The 17420-nt window shown below is 42.1% G+C and overlaps 1 gene segment (V, D, J or C); it reads left to right on the top strand.

The window, feature by feature from the left end:
- The window catches only part of LOC113014113 (Ig kappa chain V-III region MOPC 63-like), a 28329-nt gene extending 25784 nt beyond the window's left edge, over window positions 1-2545 (top strand). The window contains 2 exon segments of the V gene segment in view: window positions 733-770; window positions 2126-2545. Coding sequence covers window positions 733-770; window positions 2126-2451 — 364 coding nt within the window.
- The last annotated feature ends 14875 nt before the right edge of the window (window positions 2546-17420 follow it).

Raw genomic sequence — 17420 nt, 5'->3', positions numbered from 1 at the left:
ACTTCTTTAATCAGCTGCCATCTCTGCTGTGGACTTTTTACTGTCTACAGTCTCAAAGCAACACAGACCTCCATCACTATCTGCAGCAGGAGCAGCAGCAACCCCTCAACAGCAACAGTGTTGTTGTTATTCAGCCTGGTTCTACGTGCCCCTTTTGAACTTTGAGCACCCGTCCCTTCCAGCATCTCTGCACGGCCCTGCTCAGAATCATCATCTGTTTTAGGTTGACATTTTATATGTTTTGTAGAATAACAGGACAAACTGTGAGACTGGAAAGACTTGAGCTTCATGCTCTGTTTTGTGACGTAGTGTGCAATGCTCAGCAGTATTATCATTTTAACTGGTTCTGTGCGCGATCTGAAGACACTAAGTGTTTGTGAGAGAACATAAAACTGTTTTGATGCATTTGTCAGGTTTTACCTGATGAGTTTTAAGTTTTGTGATTGTAGCTTGAAAATTAATTTTAATGTTTAGAGTTATGATAAAGAAGGTGGAAGCATTAAAGTGATGTATCTTAACAGTTGTAAAATGTAAATGACCAAATTGGATTATTGGAATATAGTTTTATTGTGTTTCGTAGTTTTTTATGTAAAAATTATAATATTAATATGTTATGAAATTATGATTTAAAGAATTCATATTGTTGAGTTTGTTTGTCTCAGAGTCAGAGAGCCGTGTCTCTCTACAGTCAGAGGTTTTTGTACGGCGCCTCAATGAGTTTGTATCACTGTGGTACACGTTCGGTGGAGGAACCAGACTGCAAGTTGGAAGTAAGTCAGCCGTAGAGCTTTTTTTTTTAAATGTAATTTTCTTTTCTTTAATTTCATTTAATATGAAAGGCTAGGAAACTTTTTATGTAACTGATTAATTATTTTATTCATAAATTCTGTCCTAAGAAACAAAGTCAGCTTTGGAAATGAATATTCAGACACTCAGGACAATTTCCAATGAAAATCTGGGATGTTTCATATTATTCATTATTATTTCTAGTTCTGATGGTAAAGTTGTATTTTGAGGGCTTGTAGGTTTAGTTCAGTCACACAGAGAGCCGTGTCTCTCTACAGTCAGAGGTTTTTGTACGGCGCCTCAATGAGTTTGTATCACTGTGGTACACGTTCGGTGGAGGAACCAGACTGCAAGTTGGAAGTAAGTCAAACTTAAACCTCATTTACTTTAGCAAATTTCTTTCTTTTGATTATCTTAACTTTTCTGTTCAATGCGCCTAAAAAAACCTCAGGAAAATAGTTTTTAGATAAATTTTCATGAAGAAACAAAGTTAGCTTCAGAATAAATGTTAAAATGAATATTAAACACAAAATAAAACATCAGAGTGGACTTGAGGATATTTTACATATACATACATCTGGTTAAGTCTCGAGAGCTTTTAGTTTTAATCCAGTCTGACAGAGTCAGAGAGCCGTGTCTCTCTACAGTCAGAGGTTTTTGTACGGCGCCTCAATGAGTTTGTATCACTGTGGTACACGTTCGGTGGAGGAACCAGACTGGATGTTGGAAGTAAGTCAGCCTTAGAGCTTTTTTTTTTTAAATGTAATTTTCTTTTCTTTTCTTTAATTTCATTTAATATGAAAGGTTAGGAAACTTTTTGTGTAACTGATTACATATTTTATTCATAAATTTTGTCCTAAGAAACAAAGTCAGCTTTGGAAATGATTATTCAGACACTCAGGACAATTTCCACTGAAAAAAGTTAAACTGCACAGAGTGAAGATAAAGATCTCTGGTGTTCTTATTGTATCATATCATTTACAACAATGTAAGCAATAAAAAAAACACATGAGGTAAGTAGTGGTATTGACTTTCTTATCCAGAACAAGCTGTTTATTATGAAGAACTGATGATGTGGAAGCTTAACATCTTTTAAAAGTGTTGACACATCTTTGTTTTGTTTTTTTGTTTTTTTATTTCCAGTGTAGTTTGAACATATTTCAGCTCAAACTGTGTGATGATTCTCTCTGTGCTGATATGCATGAGAGGTTTCTTAAAGGGAAGTGAAACAATGTGTGAGTGAATGACTGGTGGAGCAGAAAAAACACCTGACAGAAACTTCTTAACGGAGAAAATCAAATTGTGGTTCGTGCCCTCTAAGCTGATTGGTGTTTCCTAGGTGATGCCCGCCCCGCCCTGAAGGTGCTGGGTCCCTCCACTGAGGAGCTGAAACAGGGGAAGGCTACAGTCATGTGTGTGGCCAACAAGGGCTTCCCCTCAGACTGGAGTCTGTCCTGGAAGGTGGATGGCAGTGGCAGCATCAGCTGGGAGGAGAGCAGGAGCCCCGTGGTGCAGGAGAACGACGGCCTCTACAGCTGGAGCAGCACCCTGAGGCTCCCTGCAGACCACTGGATGAAGGTGGGCTCTGTGACCTGTGAGGCCACCCAGGGCTCCCACACTGTGGTCTCAGAGCCACTGATGAGAGACCAGTGTCCCCAGTCCTGACCTGACTAACTGTGACTTTCATGCTGGTCTTACTTTCAGTCTGCACTCTGTAGCTTTAAAAAAAAAAAAAATCTAATTTCTTCTCTCATTTTTCATTGCTTTGTTTAAAGTTTAAAGTTTGTTTAAAGTTTTAAAGAATAAAAAAATATCTACATTAAATAAGAATCGAGTCTTTGTCTTACTTTTGTGGTGATGTGAATTTTAAACTCTAAATAATGATTTCCAGGGTTCTAATTGGAAGCCAGTGTGCTATCTGTAGTCAATATGAGTCGGTAGAATTAAGCCACTTTCAATACATGAAGTAAAGCAAAGTTTATGTTAAAGAGTAAGTGCGAAGGGGAATTGAGAGACACTGCCATTACTAAGCAGGATATTAAAGACATTACATATATGCAAATTCATTGCATGCTGTGTAATGAAATGTTTCAGCATGTTGCAGTTTGTTGTATAAAACACTGACTGCACAGGTGGAGCAGAAAAGCGCTGTATAAGAATGAGTCTATTCTCGTGATCAGTGTTGGGGTAGGTATTTTAAGAAGTAATTTAATATACAGAGTTTTTTTGTTAAAAGTATTCAGTACGTTATTTTGTTTTGTTTTTTTTCTGTAAAATCACCTGAAACACAACATGTCATAACTGTCATTGAACAATATGAACTTGTAGGCTACAGTCTCTCACACCAACATAAATCCCTATCCTAACGACGACACACATATTTTCTTTCTCTTGGCATTTAGGTATATGAATACCTGTCAAGGGTCCTTGACATACAGGTCTCCGACTCGGAGGACAAAACTTAATGTCCTGTGTCTTAGGAGGGCAGGATTGCTTTGCTTTTTCTTTATACGATGCTTCGCAGTATTAGTTTTGCCTAACAACCTGTTTTTGACTCCTAAATTGTCATTAATGCAACCGCTCTACATAACAGTCAGTGTAACTGATTATAAATCTTTTATTCATGAACCTACACATTACGGTTTATTTACTAGGTGTATGTATTTTAACAGAGCAAGAGGTGGACCACACGTTTGAAGAGCTGCTGGTCTTTATAACTGGGGCTGACTTACTTCCACCACTGCAACATAGACTTTTATGATCAGGAGTCGGGGATACGCATCGATGTGCAGCTTATCCCTGTATCTTCCGAGACGTGTTGCATACGAGGATCAATTTAAAGATCTTATGAACACTGCATTAAAAGCATTCCTGGGATTTGGAAAGCTGTAGCTGCATTTACATGAACTGATGCTGGAAAGCTGTGGTTGAAACCTCTGGCCTTTTGGGAGGAAGTTGTGCTATTCTAAGTGTTCTGAAATGGGATTGCTCCTGGGCTTCTTCAAAATTGTACATTTTAAAAGTGTTTAGTATAAAAGTTGTTTGTTTTTACAAATGTGACTGTATATAGTTGTATTTATAGTCCCGTTAAGACAGGTGGGGTATGCATGCAACAAGCCATGCACCAAAAAGTGATGTTCAGAAAATGCTTCAAGTATTGGAAGGAAAATAACAATTCATCTACAAATGTTCTTTTGAAAGGTTGTTGTGCAGTCATGTTTAAGTATTCGGTTATAATGTACTGCATAGTTTCTTGTTGCTGCGTTGTGTTTGTGTTGTTGTTTTAAATGTGCAATAGCTGCCTAACAAACTTTGAACTGAAAGACGTTGACTTTTGTAAAATAAAAGTATTGTAATGTCAGTTCTCATGGTGTCTCTTTACCAATTAAAGTTGAGGCTCACCTGTTACTGTCAAATACTGGTGTTGGGATCCACTGACGAGGGCTGTTCAGTACACAGGTAAGTGCTTAAGTCGAGGTAAACGGTTCAATAAATTGACCTTCATCTGTTCTCAAACTGAGAGCTCAAGATTCCAGCTCAACTCAATTTGTTCAACTGCTTTCAGGAACAAAGCAGTTTTAACTCCTAAGTTTAAAGTCAGAGTTGGTTAACTCTGAGATTGGCAGCTGACCTTTGACTATAACCTGTTTAAATATTAATAACTCAATTTGAGGAATGTGAACATGTGTCAGTGCTATTATTAGAACACATACTAATATACACAGAGGGTAACGAGGGAATACACCACAGAAGGCAGACACAGCTGAACCTCATCAGACATGACGAATACACTCACACAGAACGCAGAATCCAAATAAAACAGGGAACCAGAGAATAGCTCTGAGACACGGGTTGACAGAACATAAGGAACAGAGGGACGAAGAGATGCGACTGGAAAACAGAAAATAAATGAAACGAATCATATTAATAATCAAAAACATGAATAGGAAGTCAACAGCTCTTTGGACCGTGGCAGTGTTGAACAGCAAAAAAGAGAAAATCTAAAAACCTGAGAAAGAAAAGATGGAAATTTGATCATTTGACTGATTTGGACTTAAAGTTTCTATTTGAAGTATTTGCTAAATTGTGCAGATAATTATGACTCACTGACTTTTGCTGAGTTCATTTAGTGTAAGATTTTTTTTCTTACAGAAATATGATTTTTGATAATGATCAATATTTAGAAATTGAGATTTATTTGAGCTGGTATGAAGCAGAGGTCAAAGGTCATAAATGATTTGTTAAAAATAAATGATATATTTCCAACTTTGTTTTCCTTTAGCAACAATGACATTTTCCCTCTGTGTGTGTGTGTGTGTGTGTGTGTGTGTGTGTGTGTGTGTGTGTGTGTGTGTGTGTGTGTGTGTGTGTCCTCAGTGAACTGTATCAGTCTCTGCAGTATCTTCCAGCTGCAGCAGTCACTTCAGTTTCTGTTCAGTCTGACTGAGGGAGGTTTTTGTACGACTGTTTTTCACTGTGTGAACACACGCTGACTGTTAGGATAGTGAAAACTCTGACAGTAATAAACTGCTGCATCTTCAGCCTGGACTCCACTGATGGTCAGAGTGAAGTCAGAGTTTGATCCACTGCCTGTAAAACGAGCTGGAATCCCTGATTGTCGAGTGCTAGTGTAGTAAATAAGACGTTTGGGAGTTTCTCCATCTTTCTGTTGGTACCAGGCTAAAAGATGGTTGTTGTTCCAAACATGAACATCCTGACTGGTCGTACACTTGATGCTCACAGATCCTCCCACAGCAGAGCTCACTGCTCCAGGCTGAGTCACTGTGATCTGTCCTCTGGACTCTGAGGACACAGAGACAAAAACATAAAGCAGCTTCATGGTTTTGTGGGCTTCATTTCAGAGGGACAGATGTTGATAGAGGAGAGGAGTTTGATTCTCTGGACTTTACCTGTGAAGCAGCAGCAGAGGAGAGTCCAGATGAGGACGCAGATCAAAGTCATGTTTTTGATGAGGAGGATTTCTGTGGCTTCTGTTGTGATGAAGGACAGCTGTCAGTCATCCAGTGTTCAACTCTCAGGACTATAAACTCTCCCAGAGCACTGGAGCATGGTGCTGCTGATGCAAAGTGCCTCTCTATGGAAATATTCACAGTGACTCCAGCATGACTTCATAAGCAGTCATCACATTGTGAATTCACAGGTGTCATTTCAATCGGCCAACATGTTTCAAGAAAAATGTAAAATAGTATAATTATAATTTTTTGATCTGGGATGCACTTTCGAGGTCCAAGTATTTTTGTTTTTAGTCTGTTATTTATTCATTCGGGATCTCTAAGTGTTCTCCTTAACTACAAACTGCTGCAGCAGATTAAAAACAGAATTAAACATTCATTCAGCTACTGCTATAAAAGTCATGATGAATGATATCTTCGGGGCATTGGAACTTTTGGTGTGACTTTCTCCTGGACTGACTCCAACATGCTGTTGTCAGGGTTCCTGGGTCGTTGACCCAGCATTTTCAGTTTGTTTCATGTCTGGTTTATTCTCTGTTTTCACTCCCTGTTCTTTGTGCCAGCCTTTCCCTGTGTGTTACTTCAATTATGTTCAGCTGTTCACTCACCAGTCTCCAATCAGTCATTATTCAGCCAGTGTGTTTAAGTCCTCAGTTTCTACTCACTTACTGTCTTGTCATTGGTGTTGTCACTGCTGTCTACTCTGCATGTTTGCCTTTCAGTTCAGTTCAGTCCAGTCAGCCAGTCTTCTTCCCTGTTCTGCTCGTGCGTTCATCCTGCCATTGCAATAAACTCCCTTAATCCTCACCACGAGTGCTGCGTTTGGATCCCCTCTTCTTCACATCCACACAGCAACCCCTGACAGCTGTTTAGTAACAGATCAATCACATTAATATAATCAAGATCACAAAGTCGGTTGTCTAACTTTCTGATTGTATTTGAATTGAAAGGTGTGTAGGTTTTACCCACAAGGATTTTTTCGCCAGACACTCAAAAGTAATTGTACAACTGTCTACTACAACCCATTTCATGGAGATATAAGACTTGTTTCCTCATTATTCAAAGATAAGTTAAAAAGATGAAGTATTTTCAGTTCAAAGTTAGCATAAGGTTCAGGAAATCGTTAATCAGCTAATATACTAAACTTTAAAAACCACCCAAGACTTTCACAGGCAAAGAAATAGGATATTTTTCCATTTTTAAGTCACCTTCTTTCACCTCAACAGAGCATGCATTCCTGTTATTAAATACTAAACTGAATGCAGAGAGACACACAAACGACCAGAAACTGAATTTGGATTCAGTAAAGGCCTAGTGGAGAATTATGTTGTTGAGTTCGTTTGTTTCAGAGTCAGAGAGCCGTGTCTCTCTACAGTTTTGTTTCAAAATAGCTGATAACTATTCACTGATAGCTGCTAACATCTGCAAACAAATATAATTCTATAAAGTTGTTCTATATAGTGTGTAACTGTTAATATAGAGGGTTATTAAATTTATTGCTAATGAAATTGTAACCCAGTGTTAAAAACAGGATTAAAAGCATAAATATTGATACTCTTTTGATTAAAATACTCATTTCACAATGGGAATAAATATTGATAAAAAGCAATTAAATATAATAAATGCTGATAAAAAGCATGTAAACATAAGTTTAATCAATATGTGGATAAATGGTGTGGAGGCAGGACTGACCCTCCCCCAATCTGTGTGCGCTGCTCGGACACCTGTGTGTGCCTTCATGTACCAATCAGCTACGCTAGAGATACAGATGGAAGGAGAAAGAAGCTATCTGGATAGTAAAAGCCTTTTTGGTGAAAGTACTTGGAGAGTATTAGTGAATTCTGAAGGCCATGCAAGCTTTGTGAAGCCCTGTATAGCATTTGCTGCTTCACATTGGGCCTGTCTCAATATGCGTACTTGTAAGGGTCTGAACAGAGTTTCATCATGTTATTTTTGCACTATTATGTTCCGCCACATGTTGTTATTACATGGGTTGATTAAGGTAAACATTAGGTTGACATCTGGGGCCAGAGCTGAAACTCTTCTGGGCCAGCACAGGACCACCATTGTATCTGCAGCTGGCCTTGTGCTGGCCCATGTGTGGGCCACCTCTGGCAAACCTGATCTGGCAAACCTGATCTGGTCCACCAAAGGGCCGTCATTCTTTGCGGTATGTGGGCCATGTGTAAGCACATTGTGTGGGCCAGATCAGGGCCATAACAATTTTACTGTGTGGGTAATAGTTTATGTTACACTTCTTTTGCCCCGGATCACATTTTATTCACTACTGTTGTGTTTCTACCTCATTGTAAATAAAGTCATTGTCCACACCACAGCTCGGAGTCTGTTTTGGGTTCACTCCACGCTCTGGCGACAGCCCTGACACTTGATTAGATGTCATGGCTTTGTTCCACTGCGGTTATCAAGGGTCATGACTAAGATTCATCTTGGTATCTGTTACTGGCCCACGTTTGTTCTTTAGTTAATTATATATTTGCAAGTTGAAAACAACATGCATGAGATAGCAGTGGGACACATATTTGTGTTGAAGGGCTTTATTTTGTGTGTGTGTCCTCAGTGAACTGTATCAGTCTCTGCAGTATCTTCCAGCTGCAGCAGTCACTTCAGTTTCTGTTCAGTCTGACTGAGGGAGGTTTTTGTACGACTGTTTTTCACTGTGTGAACACATACTGGATGTTAATGTAGTGCTGACTCTGACAGTAATAAACTGCTGCATCTTCAGCCTGGACTCCACTGATGGTCAGAGTGAAGTCAGAGTTTGATCCACTGCCTGTAAAACGAGCTGGAATCCCTGATACTCAACTGCTAGCAGAGTGAATGAGCAGTTTAGGAACTCCTCCATCTTTCTGTTGGTACCAGTGTAAACGGTGATTGTTGTTCCAAACATAAACATCCTGACTGGTCGTACACTTGATGTTCACAGATCCTCCCACAGCAGAGCTCACTGCTCCAGGCTGAGTCACTGTGATCTGTCCTCTGGACTCTGAGGACACAGAGACAACAACATAAAGCAGCTTCATGGTTTTGTGGGCTTCATTTCAGAGGGACAGATGTTGATAGAGGAGAGGAGTTTGATTCTCTGGACTTTACCTGTGAAGCAGCAGCAGAGGAGAGTCCAGCTGTCAGGACAGCTGTCAGTCATCCAGTGTTCAAGGTTCAAGGTTCAAGGTTCTTTATTATTTGTCACATGCATAGTTATACAAGTATAACACATAGTGAAATGTAAATATATATATATATATATATATATATATATATATATATATACACACATATAGTATATACACTGGGTGAATGTGCAGTGGTAGCAGCAAGCAGGTGAATTCTGTACATTAATATGAATAGATATCTGACTATTTTACAGGATAGACAATATAAACATATTTAAAATTAAAGGAATTGAAATGTACATTGTGCCTTGGTTTAGTGTCTGGAAGAGAGTCCTGTCTCAGTCAATTATAGATGATGTGAGAGGGCGGGTGTGTGTGTTTAGGGCACGGATGGCTTGGGGATAGAAGCTCCTCTTGAGTCTCTCTGTCCTTGCCCGGAAGATGCGGAACCTTCTACCAGATTGCAGAAGTTGGAACAGTTTGTTGCCAGGATGGGACGGGTCCTTCAGTATCTGCGCTGCTCTAGTCCGGCATCTCCTGGTGTAGGTGTCCTGAAGCGGGGGGAGAGCAATCCTGCAGCAGCGTTCTGCTGTACGGATCACTCTCTGGAGAGCTTTTTGGTCCTTCACACAGCTGTTCCCGAACCACGATGTCATGTTCTGTGTGAGGATGCTCTCCACAGCGCCTGTATAGAAAATCCTGAGGATCTTTGGAGAGACCCTGAACTTCCTCAGTTGTCGTAGGTGATACAGGCGCTGCCTAGCCTTTTTGGTCTGGACCTGAATGTGGGCAGACCATGTCAGGTCTGAGGAGATGTGGACATCAAGATACTTGAAGGACTGCACCCTCTCCACTGGAGCTCCATTGATGATAATGGGCTTGTAGTCTCTGTGCTGACCCCTTCTGAAATCCACCACCAGCTCCTTGGTCTTGCTGACGTTCAGCTGGAGGTGGTTGTCCTGGCACCACGATGCCAGATTCTTCACTTCATCCATGTAGGCCGCCTCATCGTTGTTGGAGATGGCACCCAACACCACTGTGTCGTCAGCAAACTTCACAATGGTGTTGGAGCCATGGGTGGCCACACAGTCCGAAGTGTAGAGGGAGTAGAGCAGTGGCGAGAGGACACATCCCTGAGGTGCTCCTGTGTTGATGGTGATGCTGTTGGAGAAGCACCTGCCCACCCTCACCACCTGAGTTCTGCCAGTGAGGAAGTCCAACACCCATGCACACAGACGGCTGTTAAGTCCCAGATCCCTCAGCTTTGTGAACAGTCTGCAGGGCACTATTGTGTTAAACGCTGAACTGTAATCAACAAACAGCATTCGCACATAGTTACCCTGTTTCTTGTCCACGTGGCTGAGAGTGGTGTGTAGGACGTGGGCGATGGCATCCTCTGTGGATCTGTTGGATCTGTAGGCGAACTGCAGCGGATCTGTGGTGTCTGGGATGGAGGAGGAGATGATGTTCTTCAGCAGCCTCTCAAACACCTTCATTACTACCGAGGTCAGTGCAACTGGCCGGTAATCGTTCAGGGATGAGGGTTTGCTGTTCTTGGGCACAGGGATGATGGTGGATCTTTTGAAGCATGTGGGGACCACAGACTTCGCCAGGGACTCGTTGAAGATGTAAGTGAACACACCTGCTAGCTGGTCAGCACAGCAGCGCAGCAGACGGCCGGTGATGCCGTCTGGCCCCGCCGCTTTCCTTGTGTTCACTCTCCTCAGTGCCGCTCGGACGTCATGCTCCGCGATGCTGGTCACCGGTCTCTCGCTGATGACGTCACTGTCCTCGGTAGTCAGGCGGTAGATAGCATTAGCCGCCTGGCTAACCTCGAAACGGGCGTAGAACCGATTCAGCTCGTTGGTGAATGCAGAGTCGGCGTTGATCGGCGCAGTGTCCCTGGCTTTGTAGTCCGTAATGGTGCGTAGTCCGTGCCACATACTCCGTGTGTCGCCCTGGTGGAAGTGGGACTCCACACGTTCCCGGTACCTGCGTTTGGCATCTCTCACCGCGCGCCGCACGCCGTATGAGGCCGCTTTGTAGGCGCTCATATCGCCAGTGGCAAGACCCGCGTTGTAGGAGGCGGTCCTGGCGTTTACTGCAGTGTGGATCGATCTGTCCATCCACGGTTTCTGGTTTGGGAATGTGGTGACTCTCGCAGTGGGGATAATCTCCTCCGCTAGCATATTGACGAAGCATACTGCTACTTCCGTAAACTCGTTGATGTCGACTGCGCATGCTCTGAACATGTCCCAATCTACGTCGTTGAGTGCGTCCTGTAGCGTAGCTTCTGATTGGGCAGTCCACCGTTTTACTTCCTTCGTGGTCACGTCTTCCCTCCGTATGCTTTGTTTATACTGGGGAATGAGGAAGATGGCGTTGTGGTCAGACTTCCCAAAAACCGGGTGTGAGACAGCTTTGTAGCCCTGCTTGTATGGCGTGTAGCAGTGATCCAAAATCCAATCCCCTCTCGTTGGACACGAGACATGCTGGTAAAAGTTTGGCATGACTTGTCTGAGGTTCGCTTTGTTAAAGTCTCCTGCTACAATGAGGGCTGCACCCGGGTCCTTGTTTTGAAGCGAGCTCAGCACATCATGTAATTCGGACAAAGCCATACCTGTGTCCGCTTGGGGTGGGATGTAGACCGCCGTGGCGATGACTGAGGTGAACTCACGGGGCAGATAGAAAGGGCGGCACTTAATGCTCAGGAACTCCAGATGTGGCGAGCAGCCGCTGGAGAGAGTAGAAATGCTCCTGGCATCACACCACTTTCTGTTTACCATGAAACACACTCCTCTACCTTTGGTTTTGTTCGACTCTGCCGTTCTGTCCGCGCGGAGCACAAAGAATGAATCCGACGGAGTTACGGCCTGGTCCGGCACAGTGGGGGACAGCCATGTCTCCGTGAAGCACAGAATGTTGCAGTCCCTCATGTCACGTTGGAAGGTGACCCTTGCTCTTAGGTCGTCGAGCTTGTTCTCCATGGATTGTACATTGGCCAGTAGGATACTGGGCAGTGGTGCGCGATGCGCCTGCTGTCTCAGTCTGTTCCTAATACCAGCGCGTTTTCCCCAGCGCTTCTTTGTTCTGCACCTCGGATGAGCGGCCCGTCCTTTGTTGTTCTCCGCGCCGCGTAGAATCTCTGGCGGCCAGGAAGGGTCAGGTTTAAAAGTGTCCGAGATTAGATGTGCAACCTTGGCACCGATGTTTACAAGTGATCCGCTGTCGTATACTATAAGACTAGAGGATTTTGGGATGTAAACCAGAGCAAAAAATAAGTAAAAAACAAGAAAAGTGGATAGTCGGAGCGGAGCGGTCAGGAAGGCGTCTGGACGTGGCCGCGCCATCTTCAACTCTCAGGACTATAAACTCTCCCAGAGCACTGGAGCATGGTGCTGCTGATGCAAAGTGCCTCTCTATGGAAATGAACTGACTGACTTGGATCAGTCTGACGATGCTGTTTATCAGGAATGATTCAATCCATCGTAGTATTGAGCAGATATATCAGTTTGTTCTTCAGAATATTCTTATTCCAAAATATTTTCTATTATTTAAATGTTTTGTTTTATGGTTCATTGATGGATTCACATGTTTATCATAATATTTAGTAAGAATATATCTCGATTAATTAAAAATATGAATTAACGAGGTCACAGGTTCATCCTGTAGAGTAGCTGAGCTTAGTCTCAGAGAGTGAGGAGCTCAGACATGTGGAGGTACAGTCACTGCTCTTTGCTTCAAAGGACTTCTTATAAAACACAAACAGACACAATCAGTATCTTTTAAATGAGGCTGTTATCTCTGACAGCAATACCTATAACACCTCTTTCTGTAGCTATGATCACAACCATGTGACATGTAACAGTGGGGCAGATCAAGCATCGTTGTTCACTGCTGTTGATGTTTTTTTAATCACGAATTACAAACAATTACACAACTGAATTCCAGCTTTATTCAAATGAATAAAATTAAGTAATAAAACCCATCATGATAGAATCTCTGTTATCATCACGGACACTTTAAGTTCAAGAACATGTACCTGGATAAAAGCTGCTGTTGGAGGTAAAATCCTCAGACTGAACTTGGGACCTTCACATTTCTAATTCTTACAGAATTTAATGAGCAGAAACAAACAACTGATTGTTTAGAATTTATGATTGTTCAGCACTTTTCTGCACTTTACTGAGTGCTTACATTTGAGTCTTTCATGCTACTCTGTATACAAATCTGTACATCTGTGTCCATAACAGAGAGAGACAAAATGGGTATGTTTGATTTGCCTTCTGTGGCGGAGGTGTGGTCCTTGGCTCATCTGCAGGGGAGGAGTGGTACAGTGAGCTCAAGGGGGCGGTGCCGGGAGGCAGGTGAGCCACAGGTGGTGGCGACTGACTGATGACGCTGTCTCTTTCTGTTTCTCTATATAGTGAAGACAGAGTCGAGCGGGGACGGGGAGAGCTGGACTGGAACAGACTGTGTTCCTTGAGTTCATAACTGTCAGTAAAACGCAATAATAGTGAGCACAATCATCGTGTGTGTTGTGTACTTTTACACCTTTCTAACAATCCTATTTATGTGAAGTTGGGATAAGGTTCCAAGAAACTTAAAACCTCTGTGAAGTGTGAGTGAGGTCAAAGGTCATGAAGCTCAAGTGTCAGCATTATAAGTTAGCTTTTTAGGAGTTTCACCATTTTTCTGTTGGTAACAGAACATGTCATTACCTTCATCTACCCCAGGATTGGTTGTAAATCTGAGGGTGATGGAGACCAATAAACTTCTTTTGATGAAATAATATATACTATGTTTGTTGACTCCAGAAACACCAACAGTGACATCTGGAGGAGGTTCCCCACATGTTTTGTTTTTTTGATTTTTTTTTTTAAATGTGCATTACACGTGTGGCATGCCACTATGCTGTGGAGAACAACAGTCACTTATGGGGAAAAACGCTCGTCCCAAACGAGTTTAAAGGCATTTGAGTCTCAAAAAGTGGTTTTAGTGTCAGGGTTACAGTTAGGTTATAGTTAGGCATTCACTTTTGATGGTTAAGGTTATAGTAAGCAGTTAGGAAAAGCATTATGTCAATTAGATATCCTCACTAAGATATGAAACCCAGTGTATTTCTTTGAGTGTGTGTACTCAGTCAACTGTATCAGTCTCTGCACTTGAGAGAGGTTTTTGTATGATGGCTTTTCACTGTGTGAACACATACTGGCTGTTAATGTAGTGATCACTCTGACAGTAATAAACTGCTGCATCTTCAGCCTGGACTCCACTGATGGTCAGAGTGAAGTCAGAGTTTGATCCACTGCCTGTAAAACGAGCTGGAATCCCTGATTGTCGAGTGCTAGCATACTTAATGAGCAGTTTAGGAACTCCTCCATCTTTCTGTTGGTACCAGGATAAAAGATGGTTGTTGCTCCAAACACGAACATTCTGACTGGTCGTACACTTGATGCTCACAGTTGCTCCCACAGCAGAGCTCACTGCTCCAGGCTGAGTCACTGTGATCTGTCCTCTGGACTCTGAGGACACAGAGACAAAAACATAAAGCAGCTTCATGGTTTTGTGGGCTTCATTTCAGAGGGACAGATGTTGATAGAGGAGAGGAGTTTGATTCTCTGGACTTTACCTGTGAAGCAGCAGCAGAGGAGAGTCCAGATGAGGACGCAGATCAAAGTCATGTTTTTGATGAGGAGGATTTCTGTGGCTTCTGTTGTGATGAAGGACAGCTGTCAGTCATCCAGTGTTCAACTCTCAGGACTATAAACTCTCCCAGAGCACTGGAGCATGGTGCTGCTGATGCAAAGTGCCTCTCTATGGAAATGAACTGACTGAAAACAACAAGTAGTTGGATCAAATAGTCGATGCTGTTTATCAGTTAATCAGTCAGTTTATGAAAATGTTTTCTTTCTTGTGTTTTAGGACACATCCACACATTGATGGATGTGTGGGATTTTTAAATTTGGGTATTTTCTGCAATCTTTTACAAAAACATGTTCATTGACTGAGAAAGGCAAGAAAATGTTTCATGATCAAACCAGAGCAGTACTTTGTGATATAACCCCAAGTGTTGCCAAATGCCAACAAAACATGCAAACAATGTCTGAAGATAAAGGCTCAGACATTCGTCCTTGTAAGACAAAATCTGATTTCCTCTTGTTCACTTAAAAAAGAAGAAGAAAAGAAATGTTGTACTTGTCTACTCAAACACATGAACAGAGTTTCAGAGAATCTTCACCCTGAAAGAAGTTTTAGAAACTTACCTGTCAGCAAATCAAAGAACCGCTTACATGTAAGCAACAGGACAGAATAGAAAAGTTTTCCCCCAAAAAAGAACCTGCACATTTGAACATGGCGTCAAAAATGAAAGACATTAAAAAATCAGAGGAAGGTACAATTTGCAAAACCTATTTTAGAGTTTTGTATAACTCAGTACAAAAAAACTTGCAGTGATTCACATTGATGCATGATGCTGACCACAGGATGCAAAAGTTAAACATGACCACAGCGCAGAATCATTCATCTCTGTTTTAATTTGATATTTTTATAACAGGACAACCTGTGAGGCTGGAAAGACGTCGGTTTCATGCCCTGAACAGGTCACTTTCTGTTTTGTGATGTAGTGTCTGCAGTGTTGGGAAGGTTACTTTTAAAATGTATTCCACTACAGATTACAGATTACATGCCCCAAAATGTATTTTGTAACGTATTCTGAATACTTTGGATTACTTAATATATGATCATGCTTTTTACAACTACATGAATGTGATTTATTACTGTTACTGAAGGCTACTCGCCGTACCAATAACAACTCGATTTTTTACATCTTAATATAAATGAGTAACAGTAGGTGGACATTAGGTAAGGCTGCACTTTTTGCAGTGATCTGCAAACGCATATATAAAACAGGTCCGCGGCTCCAAACCGTAGTAAAGGGACCTCTGGCTAATCCGTCGGGTTCGTGTCGGGCTCGTAGCTGAAAACTAGCTTTACTTTGTTGTCTGGGTCAAGTTTGTAAGAGACAGAGAGAGGCGTTGAAGGCTGCTCCAGCAGAACTTATTGTTTCGGAGGAAAACACGAACACAGTGTCCAGTCGAGTCTTAACAGCTTACTTACAGCTGGGCTCGTCAGGCTCTCTGTTTGGCTGCAGTGGTTATTATTATATTTACATGCTTCCAGCTCCCGTTTCTGCTCGATGACAGCTCGTACTTTTTCTCCCTCTTCGCGCTCACAGACACATAACAGGTACAGCAGTCCATTCTCCCTGCAGCACGGACTACACTGCCCATCAGGCTGCATTCTTTAGGGCGATGCCTGTAACACTCTGCCTGTTGCCTTCATATTAAATCATTTTTTGAATAATAGTTTTTAAATATTTTTTAATATTTCTTCACGTCATAATGCTGGCAGGAAGTAGAGATGACATGGGCCGCAAGATTGAGACACAGACATCAGAGCCTCTTAATGTTTTCTTTGGGTTTCAACCAGCGTGGAATTACCATAGAGAGTGCACAGCCTAACATATGAAACAGGAGAAGACGTGTAATCCATTTATTTCAACAAAGTAATTGTAATCTGAATTGATGTGATTAGCAGAGTAATCCAAAGAGTGGAAATGTGCTGGAAATTTCTTTTATTTTATGAATTTGTCACATGTTTTAGTAATATCACTTTTGGGTCACTTCAAGGTTCACATGTGGGGAAGATTCAGCTTTAACTCTATTGCACAAAGTCAGGCATCGTGAGAAAGTTGGTGACACCCAGAGGGGGAGAATTCAACAGGTGGTGAAGTCTTTTGTTAATCAGGTCTTTGAGGATGTGGGGAAGAGGCAAGGAGCAGTCTCTATGTGACACTGGAAGAGGAGATAAAGTTGTAAACTCTCTCCCTCTCTTGGAGGGGTCAAGGGTGTGACAACAGCTGTGGAAATGCCTTCTGTTTGACTGTATTTAAAGAGGGCTGCTATTCATCTTTAGACACACGCATCAGTGCCCCACTGAATGTCGTCTCTCCCTCAACTGCTTGGGAATTAAAAAGGTGTTGGCTCATCGTGTCTGCAGCCTTTGTTGATTATATTTCCATGACATTATTCTGCAGTGACAAAGTGAGATATGTCACAACAAAGGAGCGAAAACTGAAAAAGTGTTTGTTTACATTGTTGAGTTAACACCGAATATAAAAGCTTCAGTGCTCTTTGGTACGGATTCTCCAGTTTTTTTTATTTAAAAGTTTTATAATTACGATTTTGATTATGTCCCCACATTCGGTGTCAATGATGGTGATGATACTGGAGGATAAACGTGAGCTCTAACACATGAGTCTGCCTACAGGAGGGAGGTTGAACGTCTGGTGTCCTGGTGCAGCCACAACAACCTGGTGCTGAATGCCCAGAAGACAGTGGAGATTATTGTGGACTTCAGGAAGCACACAGCCCCACTCCCCCCATCATCCTGACTGACACCCCCATCACCTCTGTGGACTCATTCCGCTTCCTGGGTACCACCATCACCCAGGACCTGAAGTGGGAGC

Source organism: Astatotilapia calliptera, chromosome 22, assembly GCF_900246225.1.
Source record: "Astatotilapia calliptera chromosome 22, fAstCal1.2, whole genome shotgun sequence".
Lineage (NCBI taxonomy): Eukaryota > Metazoa > Chordata > Actinopteri > Cichliformes > Cichlidae > Astatotilapia > Astatotilapia calliptera.
This window is presented reverse-complemented; position numbering and strand designations above follow the sequence as displayed.